Genomic DNA, 20259 nt, shown 5'->3' with positions numbered 1-20259 from the left:
GACTTCAACCTCACCAAAGGAATTAATGAGGTGTAACGAATGATGTGATATGAGTAACTAAAACAGACTTTTATATGTACCGTAGGCCTAAAAGTAGTGTTCACCATTTATTGTCATTTACGTTTAGAAATACTGCCTCCCGACGAAAATAGCCAGTATAACTTAAATACATTCTAAGTTTGTTAAATAACAGTATAGAATGTTTACACGTACAATTTATTCCTGAAGTATTCGTCCAATAGCAGTGTTATAAGAAGCGGTAGGCCTAGGGGCGGGATATTAAGGCACCATAAATTAAAATATGCCCAAAACTTAACTTTACAAATAGAACAAGTTGCCTTCCTCCGTTTTCACAGAATTGAAGTTATTTAACATAATTAAATCACGCATATATAAGTAATACTAAGAAACGAGAATACATTATAACCACCTTAAAACAACAAGGGAACCAGCCCTCATAAACAGGTACCATACAGTTTACAACAAATGAGAGAAAGGTTTCTTACTCTGAACAGCTAGAGCATACCCTGAATATCTGACTACAGTAAACATTATAATTTAAATTAAAACTCACTCCCAAATAAGGGGAGAACACTAAACAAATTTAATACCAAAGGGAAACCAGGGTTTGCACCGAACTAGTTAATAGCCTCCGTATTTCGAACATCAATTGTCCAAGGCATGATAAGAAATGCCCCCAAATGAATTTACAGCAGAATAAATATACAACGCTAAATAAACCTTCAAAACTTGCACGACTTAGCAGAGGCTTATTTCTCTTCATACAGAGGTTTCAGATCGCTCATAGTACAGGCACTTCCCTGAAGGGAAAACATCATTACAAATAATACAAGCTATTTCTAAACACCAGCAGGTCTGCACCCTTAGAGCTCTCAAAGAGAAGCTAAAACGTTGCAAGTTTACAATGGATACATTTTAATAAAAGGTGCTTTCTGATACCTCAGGCCTATCCCATACATAGACATTGCAAGAAAGGAAACTAAGTCCCACTCTCTTACCTTCACGCTTCGTGACCGGGGACGAAGGGCCAGGGAAACGAGCCCGACAAGGGAACTCACAGCTCAAGTGCCAGCAGGCAGTCGCACGAGGCAGAGTCTCCTCCGCAAGTCGCGGCCAACGTCAAGTCTGACGCGCCTGCCCAAAGGGCCGTGAAGAGAGGGGAAGGGCCATGAAGGGAAGAGAGGGGGGCCTTGATCCAAAGGGCGGCGCTTCGGAGCGAGAACATTCTCGATTTCTCTGAAGCCATGTGGGGGAACAAGGGCAATGATTTATTAGTTTAAGGGGAAACCCATAGCAAACTAAAGAATACATTTAAAAATGCATCCAACAAGTTCACAGTACACAAGACAGCTTGCAAGCATTATAAGGCACATGGAACAAACAAACCATGGCAGGGGAGAGTAAAAGGATTTCATGTCACACAATTTATAGCTCTGTATAGCCTAGAATTCATGTGTTTGCTGCACAAAATTGTGAGGTTATCGCATATTGAACCCCCTTTTGGCTGTAAAAGTGGGGGGAAAAGGGGTCTAATACGCGAGTAAATACGGTAGTATTCTAAAGTACCATATTTATGCGAATAATCCCCGCACCCTAATTTTAGGAAGGATCATTTTGAAAAACATTAAATAAACCAAAAGTTCATCTATTGAAAGAGTAACGTAGGCATAAGCAAACATTTCATATCACTCCACGAGGTCCACATGGTCGTTACATAAATATGAACATGTAAATTTATGGATATAGCTGCTTTGCCTGAACATATTTGAGATGATAAAAATACATTATCATTGCTATAAAATATATTTGCCATAAAAATTAACAAGTAGGCCTACTTGCGTGACAAGGTATTTCATTAATCTGAACTTGCAAGAGGCTTGATTCCCTGTAGATCAGAAGATTTGTTTTCTCTTGCATCTCTAGAATCCTCTTCTAAATTATTTACAAATTCGTCACACTCCGCATCTAAAACACTTATCATGCGCAGTCTCTCTTTACTCGGATAGTAACACGACTAGTGGAGAACAATTCTTTCCATGCAATGTAAATGCTTGAAGCAGACACACTGGCGAACTCTGATTTTAGTTTTGCGATATCATCAATTATACGGTCGGTATATGTTTCCATAACTTTATTAAATATATTTAACACAATATGCCTTTGCTGGCGGGACCTAGTGTTTACACTGCACTATGTCTTCTGGTATGGGCTAGAGCAATTTTGTTACTTTCATTGGTCTGTCTCTGTCTTATCCTTGGCTTTGACGATATGAAAGTGACTGAGGTATGAGCCATGCTAGTAATGCCCTTCCTTACGCAGCCAGTCCCTGCTATGAATGGTGTGAAACTGTTGCTCATAGGGTCGGTTGGTGCATGCATTTCAGTGGGCTTGGCAGACTGATATGTAATAGCAACTTCTGGCTCGGTGAGGAAAGCAACGGGAAACTACCTCACTCCTCATTTCCCTAGTACGCCTCTTCAGTGATGCCTAGGCCATCTATGACAGCTCATGGTGGAACTGTTGAGGATCCAACCAGCCTTCGGGCTGATGACTAAACATACATACATACATACATTTAACACAACAGTCTTCTTTCTCCTTTTGAGAGGTTTCCCCTCTCTTTATGTTTTACACACACAGGAACCGCTCTGTGCATAACCATTGCAGCGAACAGAATTAAGATCGTGCACTCGCAATCTCCGCAGCTGCTACAGCTAGCAGATAAATGGGAGACTTCTGAGAGCAGATATTATATTGTAAGAAATAAATAATCAATTTATTTCTTATAATTGCACTTCAGTATGGAACAAAAATGAAATGTAAATAGTTTGGTAGTTACACGGAATACAAATAAAATATTTTACCACCACACTTTAGATCATACAGTAAGTACTACTTAACAAGGTTTACAAATAAAATCTTCAATAAACACTTTCCACTTCCAATACATTCTACACCTGTGACATCTAAAAGCTTATAAACAGATATTGGATGTTTATGATATTTGCTAGAAGCTTAGAACAATATGCCTAATGTTATTTTCGCCCTCAATACTTCATACTTCAAGCAATCATAAACAGCTCGTTACAATCTTACGAAATTTAGAAATGGACTATTTACTGGGCGGAAAAAGGAAGTGTGAAGCGGTCACATTTGTGTGGTTTTGTTTACACCTACTTTATTCTCTGGTTGGAAAGTGTGTTTTTTTTATTTACTTTATTGGAATAAGTTATAAAGGCTTAAATACAAAATACAAAACAGTACATGGATTAGGAATATTGAATCGAGCTCGATAGCTGCAGTCGCATAAGTGCAGCCAGTATCCAGTATTCGAGAGATAGTGAGTTCGAGCCCCAGTGTCGGCAGCCCTGAAGATGGTTTTCCGTCGTTTTCCATTTTCACACTGTTCCAGGGTATTCTGTGGAACGCAGAGGTGAAAGAAGGTGCGGGCCTGAATGGGTCTATCTACGAAAGTCAAAGATTAATTTAATAATAATACGTTTATTGCAGCCAATGGCCATAGAGAAACTTGCATACTATATGTAAGTAGTAAAAATTACAATTTCATTTAGATAATTCTCAGTCTGCACAGTATTAACACTCTTTCGAGCAGAATTTAAGTGACATACGCCGGTTCTCACAAAATTGCACATGGTATCGATCACATAGCTTGTCACACAAGGAACAACTACAGTCTTCACATGGTTCATGGAATCGATCCGTGCAACAGACTTTGAAGTGAAAGCCCTGGATCGCGAATTTTGTCACAAGGTGCCTCAGCTCGTAGTTCGCTTCCTTCCAGTCATTTGTCATCATTTCGTCTGTGCGGTAGAAGTCAATCCAGATGTCTTTCTTTTTCCTCTGATGTTCGGAGATTATTTCTTCGTAAGCTGGCATGGATGGCAGTCCAAGCTGTAGGCGGAGATCTTCCAAAAGCATCGTTTCACTGCACAACTCGTAGATCAATCTGGATGGGGAAAATTTGGAGACGCTGAGGACTCGCTTCATATACGTGGCCTTAACATTTTCGATGTCCTTCAAGTTTGCTTTTGTAAGGCATTCCCAGATTAACTGTAACCCATACGTAGCTACGGGCATGACCTTATATTTAAGTAGCTCCATCGCTGTTCGGAGTGAAATCTTCCTGATATGTCTGATATCATTTAATGCAATCAGAGATGCAGCCACTCTGTCTTTAACATGTGCAGAAAATGTTCTCCCCTGTGTCTGAAGAGTTATTCCCAAATATTTGAATCTGTTCACATTGCTTAATGATTGCTGGCCCAAGTATATTACGTCCTCTGCTGTTTGCCATCCTCCTTTCTTGAAGGTCATTTTCACCGTCTTCAGCCTATTGAGTTGGAGATCGTTGTCATTCGCTCACTCCACTAGGTGATCGAATGCTTTTTGTAGCGAAGTGATCAATGTTGAAACCAAGGCCATATCATCCACGTACAGGTATACCTTTACATCTTTTGTCTTCGTTGCCTGCGCCACATCGTATGTAGCAATGTTGAATAGGAGGGGACTAAGTGCGTCCCCTTTTAAGACTCCCGTCGTCTGGTCAATCGGGTTAGAGGTAATAAGTGCGTCGTCCACTTCAATATAGTTCCTAGAAAGTATATTTTTCACCAGAATCGTATAGGAGTTCTCTTCTACGAGTTGCACAAGTTTCATCATTAGCTTTGTTCTGTTGATAGTGTCGAATGCCTTGGTATAATCAACAAAGATAACGTGTATTTTCCCTTCTGGATGTCGAAGGGCATCATTTATGTTGTTCTGTAGACATTCTACTGCTTGGATTGTAGATCGACATTTCCTAAAACCGAACTGTTCTTCTGGGATACACTTGTCCACTATGGCTGTCAGTTTCAAGGTCAGAAGTTTCACCAGGGCTTTATATAATGTACATTCCAGTGCTATACCTCTGTACGAATCAGGATTACTCGGGTCCCCTCTACCCTTACACAGTGTTTTAACCCTCGAAATCCTCAACCTGTCCGGAATTCTCCCCTGCTGGAGACATTCTTTAAACAGCACAGTCCATGCCTTTGCTAATATTTGAGATGAACTCTCCAGGTACTCACTAAAAATCAAATCATGTCCACGGGCTTTATTGGGTTTCAGTGTTGCAATTACTTCTACTATCTCTTCTTGAGTGAAAGACTCAGTGCTTCCCACAAGCATTGCAAGGTCTAGTGTCTTTAGACTGTAACACTTTACTGAAGTGTTCATGCCAGATCTCCATTGGAATGTCTCTCGGGAAGGTTGGATTCCTCGGCTTTAAGACCTTGAAGGGGTTCTACTTAGCTTCTTCTACAAGCTTCCCCACTGTTTCCTCAAAATATTTCCTTTTTGTATCTCTGATCAGCGCTTTGTAGCTCTGTCTTTTCCTGGAGTATTCACGCAGAGAGGCTTCATAGGGTGACATTAACGCTGCATGCAGCGATTGAATCGTTGTTTTCCGGGACTGGTAACAGGCTGCGTTGAACCAGGGCTTGGCTTTCCTCTTAAATGCCGGTACTACTGTTGTTGCGCTGAGTATGATGTCTTCTAGTTCCTGTAGAGCGGTGTCTATGTGGCCATGCTGGATGAGCTGTATTGCTTCTGTGATCAAAGGGGTGAATTCCTCGATCGTTTGTACATCTAGTGCTCTGGTCCGTTTTATAGTATGAGGTGTGGTAGGAATGCTTCGCTGTACAGTAAAGTTTGTCAGTACAGGCAGATGCTTCCTGACGACATTCTTCTGTATTCTTTGCACTACATTTGTCACTTTCTTCATATTTAAGAATATTAAATCAATCGTGCTACTCCAGTTATGACAGACGTATGTCTTCTCTGTGTAAGAGTTCTGACTTAGTATTGTCAATATCGACTCTGCAGTTAAGGTCTCCAGCGAGTATAACCAGTTCCTGTTGTCCCACCTTGTTGAGTCCAATGCTAATGATATCTATAATATCTTCATCCCCTATACCACGGCTGGAAATACACACATATGATCAAACACAAACTTGTTTTAACCACTATCATCTCAGGTGTCTTGTATTCCACAGTGAACTGGTGAAATCTCGGCTTCAGCAGGCAGATGATTCCACCAGATGGCCTACCTTTTAGTCCCTGCAGAGCTAGAACATGGATGTTGTAGAAACCTTCAAAATTCCAGTCCTTCGTGAGAAAGGGATTACATTGTCACAGTCTTTGAGTTCATCAATTGGGGACATGGTTAGAGCATTCACCGCACCTTCTATATTCCATGTCATTGTTCTGATATTCTCAGTCATAGTTTCCTCCCGAGGATCAGATCCTTGAATCCTAGTATCTCCGAAAAAGATATCGTCGGACAACGATCCCTCTCGGCCAAAATTGCGGAAGTTCCACCATGCCTTTGGCTTCAAAAGGGACACCGACTTTGAGTACTTTATTCTCACCCGCTGTGGTCAGCTCTTCACATTCTATCTTCCCTTCAATTCCATTTTCCTTTAGAAGTATCTTTATCGACGGATCGATGTATGCGGCCTACATAAAGCCACGCCTTCCTATCTCCAGCTCTGATTTTGCTATTTGCAAGTACTTTGGACCCCATTATAGTGTGTGCTCCCTTGGACTTCCTCCTTCTCCTTTCCTGTACTTCCCACTCTCCTTCTTCCCCGAAAGTATCCACTTCGTGTTGACTAAAGATTGGTATATCTACAATCATAGGTTCTGTGTTTGTATTTGTCATCTTAGAGTCTGTCTCTACCTGTCCTTTACCCTTCTGTACTGAAACTTTAAAATAAAGGTTATATTTCTTTTCAGATGTTAAATTTTAACAAACAACAAGAGAAGAAGAAACAGATTCCAAGTACAGAGTAGCCAAAAAGAGAAAACCTAGAAAAAGTTAGTTACAATGTGAGCTCCCTATTTACACAAGTCACTGCATCACTAATCTTGCGTTCAGACAAATGGACCAGGAGACGAATCTCCCAATTTCTTTTACAGGATATTCAGAACACAATTTTCAAGAGCACTTTGCTCCTACAGTTACAAGTTACTGCCTTCCAAAGGCACCACTCATTATTACACAAATATCAATTACATTACAAGAAAAGAGCCTGAATGCTCCACAGTTCTACCCAGGAGGCTATGCTCCCAAACCCTTTACAGCCTACTCAAGGCAACCGTAAACTTTTACAACTCAGATGAGAGCGTCTTAGCTCGATAACTTATACACTTTCAGGCCTCAAGTTACAAGACCATATTGGTAGTCTTTTAAGTTTACATTAAAGAAATATTACAGGGGTATTGAGTACCCATTCTACCGGGCCTTTGTGGAAAAGTACAGGTTAAAGTTATTGGCCCTAAAATCAAAATGTATGTAGGCTGAAACTTGCGCTTCTTGAAATCAAAGATTAAAACCCTACTTGGGCTAGTGGCCCGACGATGCAGAGGCTAATCCTACACTACTGAGGTGACTAGATGGACAAGTTACAAATTACAAGCAAGAATCATAGTCATCTCAAGATTAATTGAAGGGGAACTCGAGAGGGTAACGCACTTTCTATTCCCGGTTTTCAATTAAGTACTTTTGACTAACTTGAACTTGTACATGAGCAGAAAGAAAGGTTTATATTTTAGAAAATATACAGCTACATTACGAAAGATAGGGAACCTTCCCCTCGAGTCAGCTTTTGGAGAAAACTACTGAGTTAGTAACTGGTGGCCATTACCTTATCCGATGTTCTGACTGCCAAAGAATGAGGCCCCCGCCTCCTCTCTTAACACACACACTCAGTAATAGGACGATCAATAAGACAAGTTAGCTCGAAAAGGCATCAGCTTTTATACCCGAGAGGAAGGTTTGAGAAGGCTCTGGACTAGATCCGGGCACACCGTCTTATTTTTATTGGATGTTGAAATAGGTACAAAAACATTTGATTGGCTGAAAAATAAATACCCAAAATTTCTGATTGGCCAGACTCCCAAGCTGGCAAGATGAGGAAGAAGTGTTGCAAACCTTGAAGAATCAAAAATAAGGAAAGTCATTTCAGTTCAAAAAACCAATAAACACAAAATTTCTTTAAATTTCTAGTTATTTTACCTTGCAGCAGAGTGCATGACATCAATTCTTTAATCGAGACATCTATGGAGAAAAGTCCAAACCTCTTGAAATTGTTGCTGTGACCTGTGATACAACAAAAGGAATCCAGTAAGTTTAGGAAACTTTAAAATAATACATTACTCTATCACTTTAGTAGTGACATCTTTTGATCAACTTCACAACTTCTTGCACTAGTTGTTTCAAGTTTTATATGTTAGATAGCATTCTTCAAGGTGCTTCATTCAAATGCATGGGGATGTGGTGTACCTCCCGATACACACACCACACAAATGCTGGGGCTGTACCTTAATTAAGGCCACGGCGGCTTCCTTCCCACTCCTAGACTTTTCCTGTCTCATGTTCACCATATGACCTATCTGTGTCAGTGCAACGTAAAGCAACTTGTAAAAAAAATTCAATATTGTACTATGATTTTAGCAGCAGCGTCTAGCATCCTCCAATAGAAAAACTGTAATGTAATTGTGTCTCTTAAAATTGCACGGATATACACAGTGAAATGAAAATCCATAGCCTGTTTCCAGTCATTCGACCAGGTCAGGAATGGAATGAATGAAGCCCGCATCTAGCGGCGAGGATAGAAAATGTGCCAGCTGCCGAAGCCTGTTGCACTCCTCTGGAGCAGTGATAAATGATTACAGATGAATTGAAATGTTAATGGAGAGTATTGCTGGGATGAAAAATGACGGGGAAAACCGGAGTACCCGGGAAAAAAACCTGTCTTGCCTCTGCTTTGTCCAGCACAAATCTCACATGGAATGACAAGGATTTGAGCTGCAGTATCCAGCGGGGAGAGGTCGGCACTGCCGCCTGAGCCACGGAGGCTTGCACCACGAATATACACCGTATAAAATAAAATACAGATACTGTCCATCGATGGTCCCTTACCTGTAATCTTCTTAGCATTCGTCATTACGGCAGAATTGCAGTCCTCCTCCTCGTCACCACCATCATTCTCCCATAGCTCATCATCCTCGGTTCCATCCAGCGAATTAGTGATCCCACATTTCTTAAAACTCTTCTCCACCACTTGCAGAAGAATGGAATCCCTAGCATGTTTTATCTATTCGTAAATCTGCCTTACTTCTGGGCACTTGATTTTACCAGTAGGTGTAAAGTCATGTTCTTCGTCTGCCATCCAGCATGTGTACAGTTGTTTCACTGCCAGGCCGGTTAATGCACACATTGGAGAATGGATGAATCGCCATCAATAGTGTCGTATGCCCTCACTCCATATGAACACTGAGGAAAGGTTTGGAATTGAATTCAGGCTTTTAGCATGCAATCTAGTGATTAGAAATTGTATACCACTACCTCTCCTTCCCTGCTGGTCAATATCCTGATGGTGAAAATTGTTTCCACCAATGAGACTCGAACCACTTAAGCATGGTGTCTCCGGGCAAGTTGGCCGTGCGATTAGGGGCACGCAGCTGTGAGCTTGCATCTGGGAGATAGTGGGTTCGAACCCCACTGTTGGCAGCCCTGAATGTGGTTTTCCGTGGTTTTCCATTTTCACACCAGGCAAATGCTGGGGCTGTACCTTAATTAAGGCCACAGCCACTTCCTTCCCACTCCTAGGCCTTTCCTATCCCATTAAAGACCAATCTGAGTCAGTGTAACATAAAACAAATTGTATAAAAAGCATGATGTCAGACCATATAGACTTGAAATGTTAAGTCACGGCTACCAGGAGGGCTCAGGAGCCCTGAATTTGGTTTTTTGTGGGTTCCCATTTTTGCACCAGGCATGCTGAACCTTAATTAAGGCCATGGTTGCTTCCTTTCCAGTCCTTGTTCTGTCCTATCTGATCATTGCCATAAAACATATCTCTGTCAGTATAATGTAAAAAAAACTCATAGAAATCAAACGTGGCAGGTTACATTCACACAAGTTGTATGCTGAGCAATACTCTGACTTTTAAATGTTAAAGATGGATCTTCCTTATGTTTTTGTTAAGTTTTTTTACTGTTCAGTTACATTATTAGTGTATTATTTTCCACAGGGGAATATTCTCAAGAGATTCCTGCTAACAAACCATGGGAGAAAGTGTCTGGCCCTCCAGTATTACCTCCTCATCTACTGCAAGTGATTCTAAACAAAGACACACCTCTTTCGGTAAGCCTGTAAATTTTTATTTTCTTACGTGTAACAGAAATTAAGTAATTTTTTGTGAAGAGATCTGTAGTAACCTGTTTATCCTCAACCCATCAGTTCCCCTGCTCACATTCATGGTTACTGCTCATTTTAAATCTGCACTGACCATGCATGAGACAATAATTCACTCTTTCAAATATTGAGTGATGGTAAATATTTTGAGACAGGAATGCATCACTGTAATGTTTGAATATTACAAGAGTAGTTGCTTGTCCACCAATGGGTGGTAGGGTAGTAAAAGTAACCGTAGAAAGGGACAACAAGTGTGATCACAGAAGATGGAAAGATTACCGAGGAAATTGGAAAAAGAATACAACAAGCAAACAGCTTCTACCAGAGTGTAAGGGGTATTTTGTGGAACCAGGATGTCCCAAAGAAATGTAAGAAAGTATTCTATTCAACCTATTATGAACCCATATTGACCTATGCAGCTGGATCGTGGACTACAACAAAACGAGGGGAGAGTAGAATACAGGCAGCGGAGATGAAATTCCTAAGAGGTATCGAGGGCAAAACCAGAAAGGATAGAATTAGAAATGCAGAGATAAGGAAAAGGACAGGAATCTTGAAATTTCAAGACAGAATAGAAACAACAAGGCTAAAGTGGTATGGGCATATGATGAGAATGGGAGAAGAGAATGTGCCAAAAAAAACTTTTTCGGAGAAGTTATCAGGAAAGAGACCACGAGGAAGACCCTGAAAGAGGTGGAGAGATTCAGTGTGGGAGTGCATAGCGAAGAGGGGAGGAAAACCAGAAGATGTACTTAAAAAAGGAGAAGAGGTGGAGAGACAGGCATCGATGGAGGTCCTCGATTCACAACCCGACGCAGGAAGCAGGAAACAGGAAATGATGATGATGAGTTGTTGTCAGTAGTGAATGGAAATGGAATCTTTTTAGTCTTCTACAAACTCTAACAAAGGGTATGTATTTTAAATAACTTAAAATTTTCAACTTAGGTTTGGAAAGAAGATTCAGCCTTCCAAAACAACTTATTGGCTAACCTGTAGTACAGGTTTCATTCCTGATATAGACAAGATATTAAGATAAACATATGTATTAAATTGCATAGGTTAACCAATAAATTGAAGTATTGGAAGGTGGAATCTTCTTTCCAACCTAAATTGAATTAACACCAAAATCATGACGAATGGAACTCCTAGTGAGATCACTCAAGGAGTTCAAGCGCGCTCCCGCAGAGCGGCGCTAGTGCAGCCAATCAGAGACATCACACGGTCATATGTATTAGTGGAGGCTATGCTGATACGTAAATAACCAAATACAACACCCAGTTGTTTAGACCTATTGAATAATAGTCTCAGAGAGTTGTAAATAATATTCTCAATCCCCACGAAGAAATATCTTTGGACTTTAATAAAAGAACACACAAGATAAAATGGAACATTACGAAAAGGGAAAGCAACATTGTGCTACTTAAAAAAACATTCCGTGTTCTTGATCTGCACCTGTGGGAAATTAATCCTAGCTTTGACTGAGGAAAGATACATAGAACTCACCTTAAATTACCAGATGCTTTCTTTGATCGCCATTTGAGAGACACTACTATATTTTGGGTATAAGTAAGAGTTAATAATAAATGTAAGAAATTTATTTTAACTTCAACCTATTCAATACAGTACAAGATGTTAACATGTTAGTTAAACATCATTAAAATAGTTGAGACATGTTTTGCCCCTTTTGTGGGGCATCATCAGTCATATCAATACCTCAAAATTCTACCAGACGTCTGGTTGGAAAATTGTAAAACATGTTGCATGAGTGAATACATTAAAAAAACTTTACAATATCTTATCATTAACAAAATATCAAATTGATTAAAAATATGTTGCACTAGTGAACATGCTTGTGAATTTTCACATTAAACAATGGCAGTTATATGTGTAGTAAATGACAATAGTGATAGTCTAAAATCTTATGTGATGCTAAAGTTCGAAGACAGTTTAAAAATTATATAACAGATATTGAGAATGAATGCAGAATACATACAATTACAAATGCTGTACACGTATTTTACATTGGAAATGATGTGGAAAAGCATTCCAAATTTGTGCTAATTTCACTTAAATTTGATCTTAAATTCAAATAAAAAATTATTCTTAAAGCATAACAAGATAAACTCGGACAACAATAAATATTCAGGTTCCGGCATTTACAGACTGAAATGTGCTGAGTGCAACAGTTCGTACATCGGTCAAACCGGAAAAAGTTTCACAACTAGATATGCTGAACATTTTAATGGCCAGAAACACAACAAACGCTCAGCAATGAGCATCCATATGAAGGACACAGGACGCAGTTTCACCACAATTGAACAAGACCTTCAAATTTTAAAAAGAATAGATAAAGGCAGACTCATGGCAGAGTTCAAAAATTTGTACATTTTCATGGACCAAAAATACAACAGTAATAAAAACTTAAATGATCCAATAGATAACCGAAGCCCTTTATATGAACAGTTAATAATTTCGTTTAATAAGTTAAATCTGAAAGACATAAGACTTGTTGATGTCCTCAAAACACTGTCTTCAATCACCCCCACTAAACCGTTCAACTTGCCACGCCCCTGTTCTCCCTCCAATACACACAACTCCTTCCCAAGCGCCAATCACAAGCCCACAGCCCCGCCTTCTCAGATCCACTCCCCTCCACCAAGACGTCACACGTATAATACGAGGAGTAATGCGTTAGTGACAGCCAGTGCTTCAAAAACCTCTTAGCAATAAGTTAACAGTCCAACAACTCTAAAGGTAAGCTTTAACTCCATATCCTTTTAATTCTCTAACGCATTCAGTCTTTCTTTTTCCCCGTCATTATTTCACTAAACTAATTAAGGACTTATCCTTCCTTTCAGATTTTCACATACGTAAGACGGCTCAACATTAATTACATTGCACAACGTTTTGACTGTCACCCATTCAACTAATAAACAGACATCCCATACTCCAGCAACTGAAACACACCATTAAACCTTCAAAATATTAGTCAAATGGGAAGATATTAACGACACTTCAGCTGCCCTCATTTAAGCCATTAGTTCAACTGTTTCAACACAGGCTCAATTTGAATCAAATATCAACTGTTGTTTACATGCACTAGGCACTTCGTCTCGTAGAGTGTCCAACGGAGTTGAATAGCCCATGGATACTTCAGCGAACTAGCTTGTTTGGTCTAAAATATAATTATGCAACGTAAACATCTAGGTTGAATTTCAACGTAATACAACGTTTTCACATGAGCTGGTCATAAATCACACACAAACTTTCACATCTTGATGCTAATTCCATTAGACCACATCATGAACGTAATATTAAGATCAAATTTAAGTGAAATTAGCACAAATTTTGAATGCTTTTCCACATCATTTCACATGTAAAATACGTGTACAGCATTTGTAATTGTATGTATTCTGCATTCATTCTCAATATTTGTCATATAATTTTTAATCTGTCTTCGAACTTTAGCATTGCATAAGATTTTAGACTATCACTATTGTCATTTACTACACATATGACAGCCATTGTTTAATGTGAAAATTCACAAGCATGTTCACTAGTGCAATATATTTTTAATCAATTTGATATTTTGTTAATGATAAGATATTGTAAAGTTTTTTAATGTATTCACTCCTGCAGCATGTTTTACAATTTTCCAACCAGACGTCTGGTAGAACTTTGAGGTATTGATATGACTGATGATGCCCCACAAAAGGGGCGAAGCGTGTCTCGTCTATTTTAATTATCTTTAACTAACATGTTAATATCTTGTACTGTATTGAATAGGTTGAAGTTAAAATAAATTTCTTATTTATTATTAAGATTCTTTCAATACGGAAAAAATTATTTTCATTACTTGTATTAGTAAGAGAACAAGACTGGCCATGAATTTGAGTACAGCTATGCTGACCTTGAACCTTACCGTTCAGTGTTGCCATCACTGCTTCACTCACATTGTGATTATTGTTCCTTATCATCTTGATACTGTCTTTATTTCTCTTTCTACTGGGTCCCTTTTGCGATTTTACCTCAGTGGATAGCTATTTCAGTACATTTGGAAAAAATGTTAGCGCACCGCTCCTGCTTTTAATTTCAACCTCACATGAGGAGGTTTAGTGATTTTACTGTTCACAATGAAACAGTCCACCTCTATAAATTAATTAAATCTGCCAAAAAATGCAGGTCACATATTCTGATTTTGGCATACAATTGCTTATCTTTCCACGGAATAACTCTCGTCCAATTCGCAAACAGATTCTTTTCTTTTTGTGGTGTAAAAAATCATCTATCATTACGCTTCCTTCCGTAACCCGATTTATAACCAAGAACGAAACAGCATGACACTTTCTCGAAATAATAGAAAACTAGTTAATTGCACACACAAAGAATTGAACAGATATTATTATTATTTACATTTTATGGCCTTCATTGGACCACTCTAGCCAACTTTTACAAATAATTTTTCAGTTTCCTGTCAGCCCAGTACTTCTTCATTCTCTCTGATCTTATCCTTCTTTCTTCATTGGAAATCACCCTTCCTATTGTCTGTTGATTCTGATTTGCAGTCTGATTTGCTTGTCTGTGAGTTTCTTGATTTTGTCGGTTTTGTTTCTTAGGTCTTCCACTGTAATTTGTAATTCAGATATTATTAAAGACTTTCGGAAAATATCAAAACAAATAAATTCCCTAAATAGGCGCTAAAAATGTTACCATAACTTCATGCTAGCACGCTATTACCTTCGTCGACAATTTGATGCACGAGTTGTTGCAGCTGGTTCGTGGCGACTGCAGCGCCACACTCCGGCGGGGCCACCAACGACAATGTTAAGAGAGCGGAGTGATCACACTAGGTATTCTATTCGTCATGCCAAAACGGTACTCTACAATAATATTCATAAATTGTTAAAATTTTCAGACAGGTAGTTTATATGTATATTTTATTTGTGAGGTTGTATTCCAACATTTAATTACACTTACATTTCAATTACGAGGACCATTTTTCAGGAGGAAATTACCTGTTCGCATTTGTGGATAGTGGTAAAGGCAGGAATGGGTGTTTAATTTGCACTTATCAGTATTCTACAGATTGACCCCTGAAGTACAGGTAGTTAGTTTTAAACGAAGAGGATAACCTAGATGATGCAGATGTAGTTCTGGCACCTCCTGACAATGTAGCCATAAGCTAGGAGGATCAGGCGTGTAATGTCATGTAATAGGAAATCAAATCTGAGAGAATACCAAACTGTGTGTGCATTCAAATTACTGGTCATAGGGTAGTAAAAATAACTGTAGGAAGGGACAACAAATCAGAGGATGTATAATCTACTCCTATGTCTGGCTCCATGGCTAACTGGTTAGCACACTCGCCTTTGGTCCGAGGCATCCTGGGTTCAATTTCTGGCTAGGATGGGATTTGAATCTTCATTGGTTATTTCCTCTGGCTTTGGAGCTGAATGTCAGTGCCGTTTTCATCATTAGATTGCATCGTAGGTATAGCCCCATACTCACATACCTGTAGTTCACCCATGGGCGTCATCTTAAAAGATCTGCACTAGACCTCTCCATTCCATGGTTTCCCATTTTCACACCAGGCAAATGCTGGGGTTGTACCTTAAGGCCACGGCCGCTTCCTTCCCACTCCTAGCTCTTTCTTATTCCATCATCGCCATAAGACCTATCTGTGTCGGTGCGACGTAAAGCCACTAGCAAAAAAAAAAAAAAAAAAAAACTCTCCATAGACCACATGCCGTCCTGTTCCTCTTTTGCAAACTTTGGGCTGGGAAAAATTGGAAGTAAAGAGACAAGCAGGTTCTGAGCCTTCAGTGGAGATTGGCGTGGAATATTATTAGTAATATCAGTATAGTCGGTCTGTTATTGGACATCATAAATTTTCCAGCTAACTCATTTCTGGTTGCCAGCGTTTCAGCCCAGTGTGCTAAGTTGCGCTCATCAGTTGGTAAATAGCACACCTACCAAGACACATGGCTAGTGCATACCGTGGAGGCCACTGCGTAGGCTACTTGGAGCCACCGGCAGTGCCCATGCACTATGAGAGACTTTGTCCCACTTTAAAAAATTGATGCCTGCCTGACCATCAGATGATATAGATGTTGACTCCCATAGGGAACCCGAAATATTTGTTCCGAATGAGTAAATTTATAATATTATTTTTATAAATTTTATAATAACTTTTTAGCATGGTTTTGTAGATCACAAAAGAACAATCAAAAGATTAATTAAAAATTTTAAATTTATATATTTCTTTTCACGATTGTCTTTTGGTTTGTTTTCCAAAAATTTCCTTATGAATTCAGATGCAAAGTTCATAAGATAGGGTAACAATTTTAGAATATACTGTAGAATGACAATTAATTAAGCAGTTGATTAACAACTTTGAGCTTGAAGCTCCATAATTACACAATATGCATGAGCACTGCGGCTCGTTTCAGAAAACAGTAAAGAAGACGAACCTCCCAATTTCTTATACAACACAAGGAGACAGAGTATTCAAAATACACTATGTTTCAAGAGCACCATTTACACCACCCAATTACTTAGAACACTCTCCAAACACGACTACATTACAGCCTTCCAAAGGCACCATTCAATATTTACACTAACATATGAAAAGAAAGAGCCTCTATGCTCTATAAATTTTACACTTAGGAATCAATTTCCAGAAATATCTAGGCCTACATTTTACAAATTCCAACAATAGGCACTGTCTTATGTGCTCAGCAGTCTTACCTTTTTACATAAAAGAAATGACACAGGGCTATAGAGTACCCATTCTACCAGGCAATTGTGGAAAAACAAACAGGTTCACTTACTGGCCCAAAAATCAAAGTTAAATGGAGGCGAACTCTTGCACTCCTTGAAGTTTACAATTAAAAGGTTGAAACCTATTTGGGCTCACGACCCGAAGTTACAGAGGCTAAGCCTATACTGCTGAGGTGACTAGATGGAGAAAATTTAAGTTACAAAAGTTACAGACAGAAAACTGTTACAAGGTCATAGTGATCTCTAACTCAAGTTGACAGGGAACATGAGAGGGTGTGCAGACAGAAAACTGTTACAAGGTCATAGTGATCTCTAACTCAAGTTGACAGGGAACACGAGAGGGTGTCGCACTCTCTATTCCCGAATTTAGGCTGAGTTCTTTTGACTTGTTAGAAGTTACATTTTAGAAAATTACAGTTATATTAGTGAAGTTTGGAAATCTTCCCCTCCAGCTAGCTTTCCAAGACTATTAGTTCTATAGGACTGTCATTACCTTTAGCTGCTGGACTGCTAGATGATGGACGAGGCCCCCGCCTCCTTAATAACCACACACACACACACACACACACTAAACTGGAGCAATGAATAAGATGGCTCAAAAAGGTGCCAGCTTTTATACCCGAGAGGAAGGTTCTAGAGAGCTCTAGGCTAAGGCCCGACACATTCCCAATTTCCATTGGATAATTAAATAGTTACAAGATGTACGTAATTGGTGGAAAAAATATATGTACAAAATTTCCTATTGGTCAGTATTTGAAGTTTGTGGACAGAGATCGAAGTGTTGTAAACTTTAGCATACCAAAAACAAGGAATACACAAATCAGTTTGGTAAACCTTAAAATAACAAATTACTTTGCAATCTTAATAATCCCTCTTCACACTAGAGGGCATAGCATAAGTTTTTAGTAGAGATATCTGTTGACAAAAGTTCAAATTCCTTGCACAAGTTGTTGCAAGCTTTATATTGAAGATGGCGTTCCTCAGAGCGCTTTATTTGAATGTACCATTATTTGTACCATCTGGTACAATTTTTATTATAATTTATAAATTTTAGCACCTGGCACCATTTGGATGGGTTTAAGTCAAAGAAATTAGTTTTAACATTCGCACCAAGTCTACACCCTTAACATGTAGATGCCTGTCCACTTCCTGAAGAATTTTAATTTTGTCTTCATTAGTAAGCATTTTCAGGACATTTTCCTTATCCGTATCTGTTTATCACAAGACAAATATGCACCATGCTACTCAACTTTTCACAATTATGTTCATTCATACATAGTATATCATGCGACAAATATTCACTGCCCTGAAGAGAGAATAAATTTCTGACTGGAATGCAAAATACAAGCACAGACAAGTTCACTGGATTATTCAGCAATCTATAATACGATGGGAATGAGGACTACATATATATGGTGTGCTAAGGGAGAAAACCTTTTAATAAGGAATGCACTAATTAAGTTTTGCTGAGATTTTCTGAGATTAACAACTTGCTCCCAAAGGTGCAGTTTACCCTGTGAAGTTTTGGAATTTGAGGGCTTTTCCTCTTATCCTGTTATTGTGCAAGTTTCCCTGACCTACCTCCTGCAGCGAGGACTCTTATCTGTGTTGGAAATAACATTCAATTCACAATGGATGTTAAAAAAACATTTTCATGGTTGGAAAAAATGTAACCATCCTAAGTGGTAATAGCCAAAATTCGTGATTCGATAAGCGAGGTATTTTTTTATACAGATATAATACGATGGGAATGAGGACTACATATATATGGTGTGCTAAGGGAGAAAACCTTTTAATAAGGAATGCACTAATTAAGTTTTGCTGTGTTGTTTCATTTGCTTCTCATCTGTTTTCCTGGTATTATTTTTGTTTTTCTAATGGCAGTGTGTTTTGTCCATCCCAATTTGAGTTGTACACACTGTAAATGAATGAAAATCAAATATACCGGTACTGAACACTTGCCAGTAAATTAGCAAGAAAATATTTTACACATCCCTCCCATACCCACTGCCCACATATGTTGGCATATAACTTTGATAAATTAATGGAATTAAATTAAAATATATAATTTTTAGAGTACACTAGGATGTTAAAACATTGCAAAAATATTTCTCTAAAAGTTTTGTGGAAACCATCATCATCATCATCATCATCATCATCATCATCATCATCATCATCATCATCATCATAATTCTCCAGCCCCAGTCACCAAGGTGCTGACTACAAGCCCTCGTGCAAGAAGTTCTCTCAACTTGCTAGAACTAATGGGTTAGGCTGGCTGGAAAACCTTTAACACCACTGAAACTGATGCAAAAAAATAAAAAAGTAAGGCAATACTGTGAAATATACTACTATTTGCTAGAATGCTTTTCCAACACATTTATGTTAAAACTGTGTTAATTTCATTATCTTTGTTGTAACATTTCAAACAAAATTTTAGTTACATTTTACAGCATAATGAAAGTTCTTGTGTGTTTGTGAAAGGATTATTTACATTCTTGTTATATATTAAAACCCAGTGCTTTCTGAAGTTTACAAGACATAGTTCTTGCTCTTCAGTGGACAAGTCCACTCTGCTGTGAGATTGAACTTGGGAAATTGACAGATCAAGGAAAATAACTTCAGATATTAGGGAGCCTTGATCATAGAGCAACTAGATCCCAAGAAGGGAATAGGAATGGCACTTAACATCATCACTAAAATGCAGTCTTTCTTCTGTGATGATTTATGGTCAAAACTTATGTTAGGTCTACTGTACTATACAAGGTGGCTGTAAAGTAAGCAGCTAATGTTTGACAAGGATTTAAAACTCAACAAAATGTTACAACTAAGAATTATATTAAGTATATCCTCATCATGAATTCCTTCCAGCGAGCCAAGTAGGATGTTTAAGAATGATGTGCTCCCGTTTAATACGGTCATGGTATGCTTCTTTTCTTTCTGGGGCATTCCATGTTTCTCCTTTTTTCTCTAGGTCTTTTCTTATCTGGTCTAACGACCTTTTTCTAGGGCGTCCAATTGGTCTTCATCCTGGAATGATCTTTTCAAAATACTTCCTTGGTGTTCGAGTCGCCTGCATCTGCTCGCGTCCTAGCCACTTCATCCTTGCAGCACTCAGCCTTTCTGCAGGTCTCTTCATATCTGGTCATTCCTGAATCTGTTCTTCCTTGTTTTCTGTGCAGCTGATCTAAGGAACT

The 20259-nt window shown here is 38.8% G+C and overlaps 1 protein-coding gene across 2 annotated transcripts in view; it reads left to right on the top strand.

The window, feature by feature from the left end:
* Positions 1–20259, top strand: part of alc (5'-AMP-activated protein kinase subunit beta-1) — a 68772-nt gene that overhangs the window by 44628 nt on the left and 3885 nt on the right. For both annotated transcript variants that reach the window (XM_067153376.2, XM_067153375.2), the window contains exon 6: positions 10119–10231. In XM_067153376.2, the coding sequence (XP_067009477.1) occupies positions 10119–10231 (113 nt within the window). The remainder of the gene's footprint in view (positions 1–10118; positions 10232–20259) is intronic.

Source organism: Anabrus simplex, chromosome 9 (genome assembly GCF_040414725.1).
Source record: "Anabrus simplex isolate iqAnaSimp1 chromosome 9, ASM4041472v1, whole genome shotgun sequence".
Lineage (NCBI taxonomy): Eukaryota > Metazoa > Arthropoda > Insecta > Orthoptera > Tettigoniidae > Anabrus > Anabrus simplex.
Note: the sequence above shows the minus strand (reverse complement) of the source record. Positions and strands in the feature narration are given on the sequence as shown.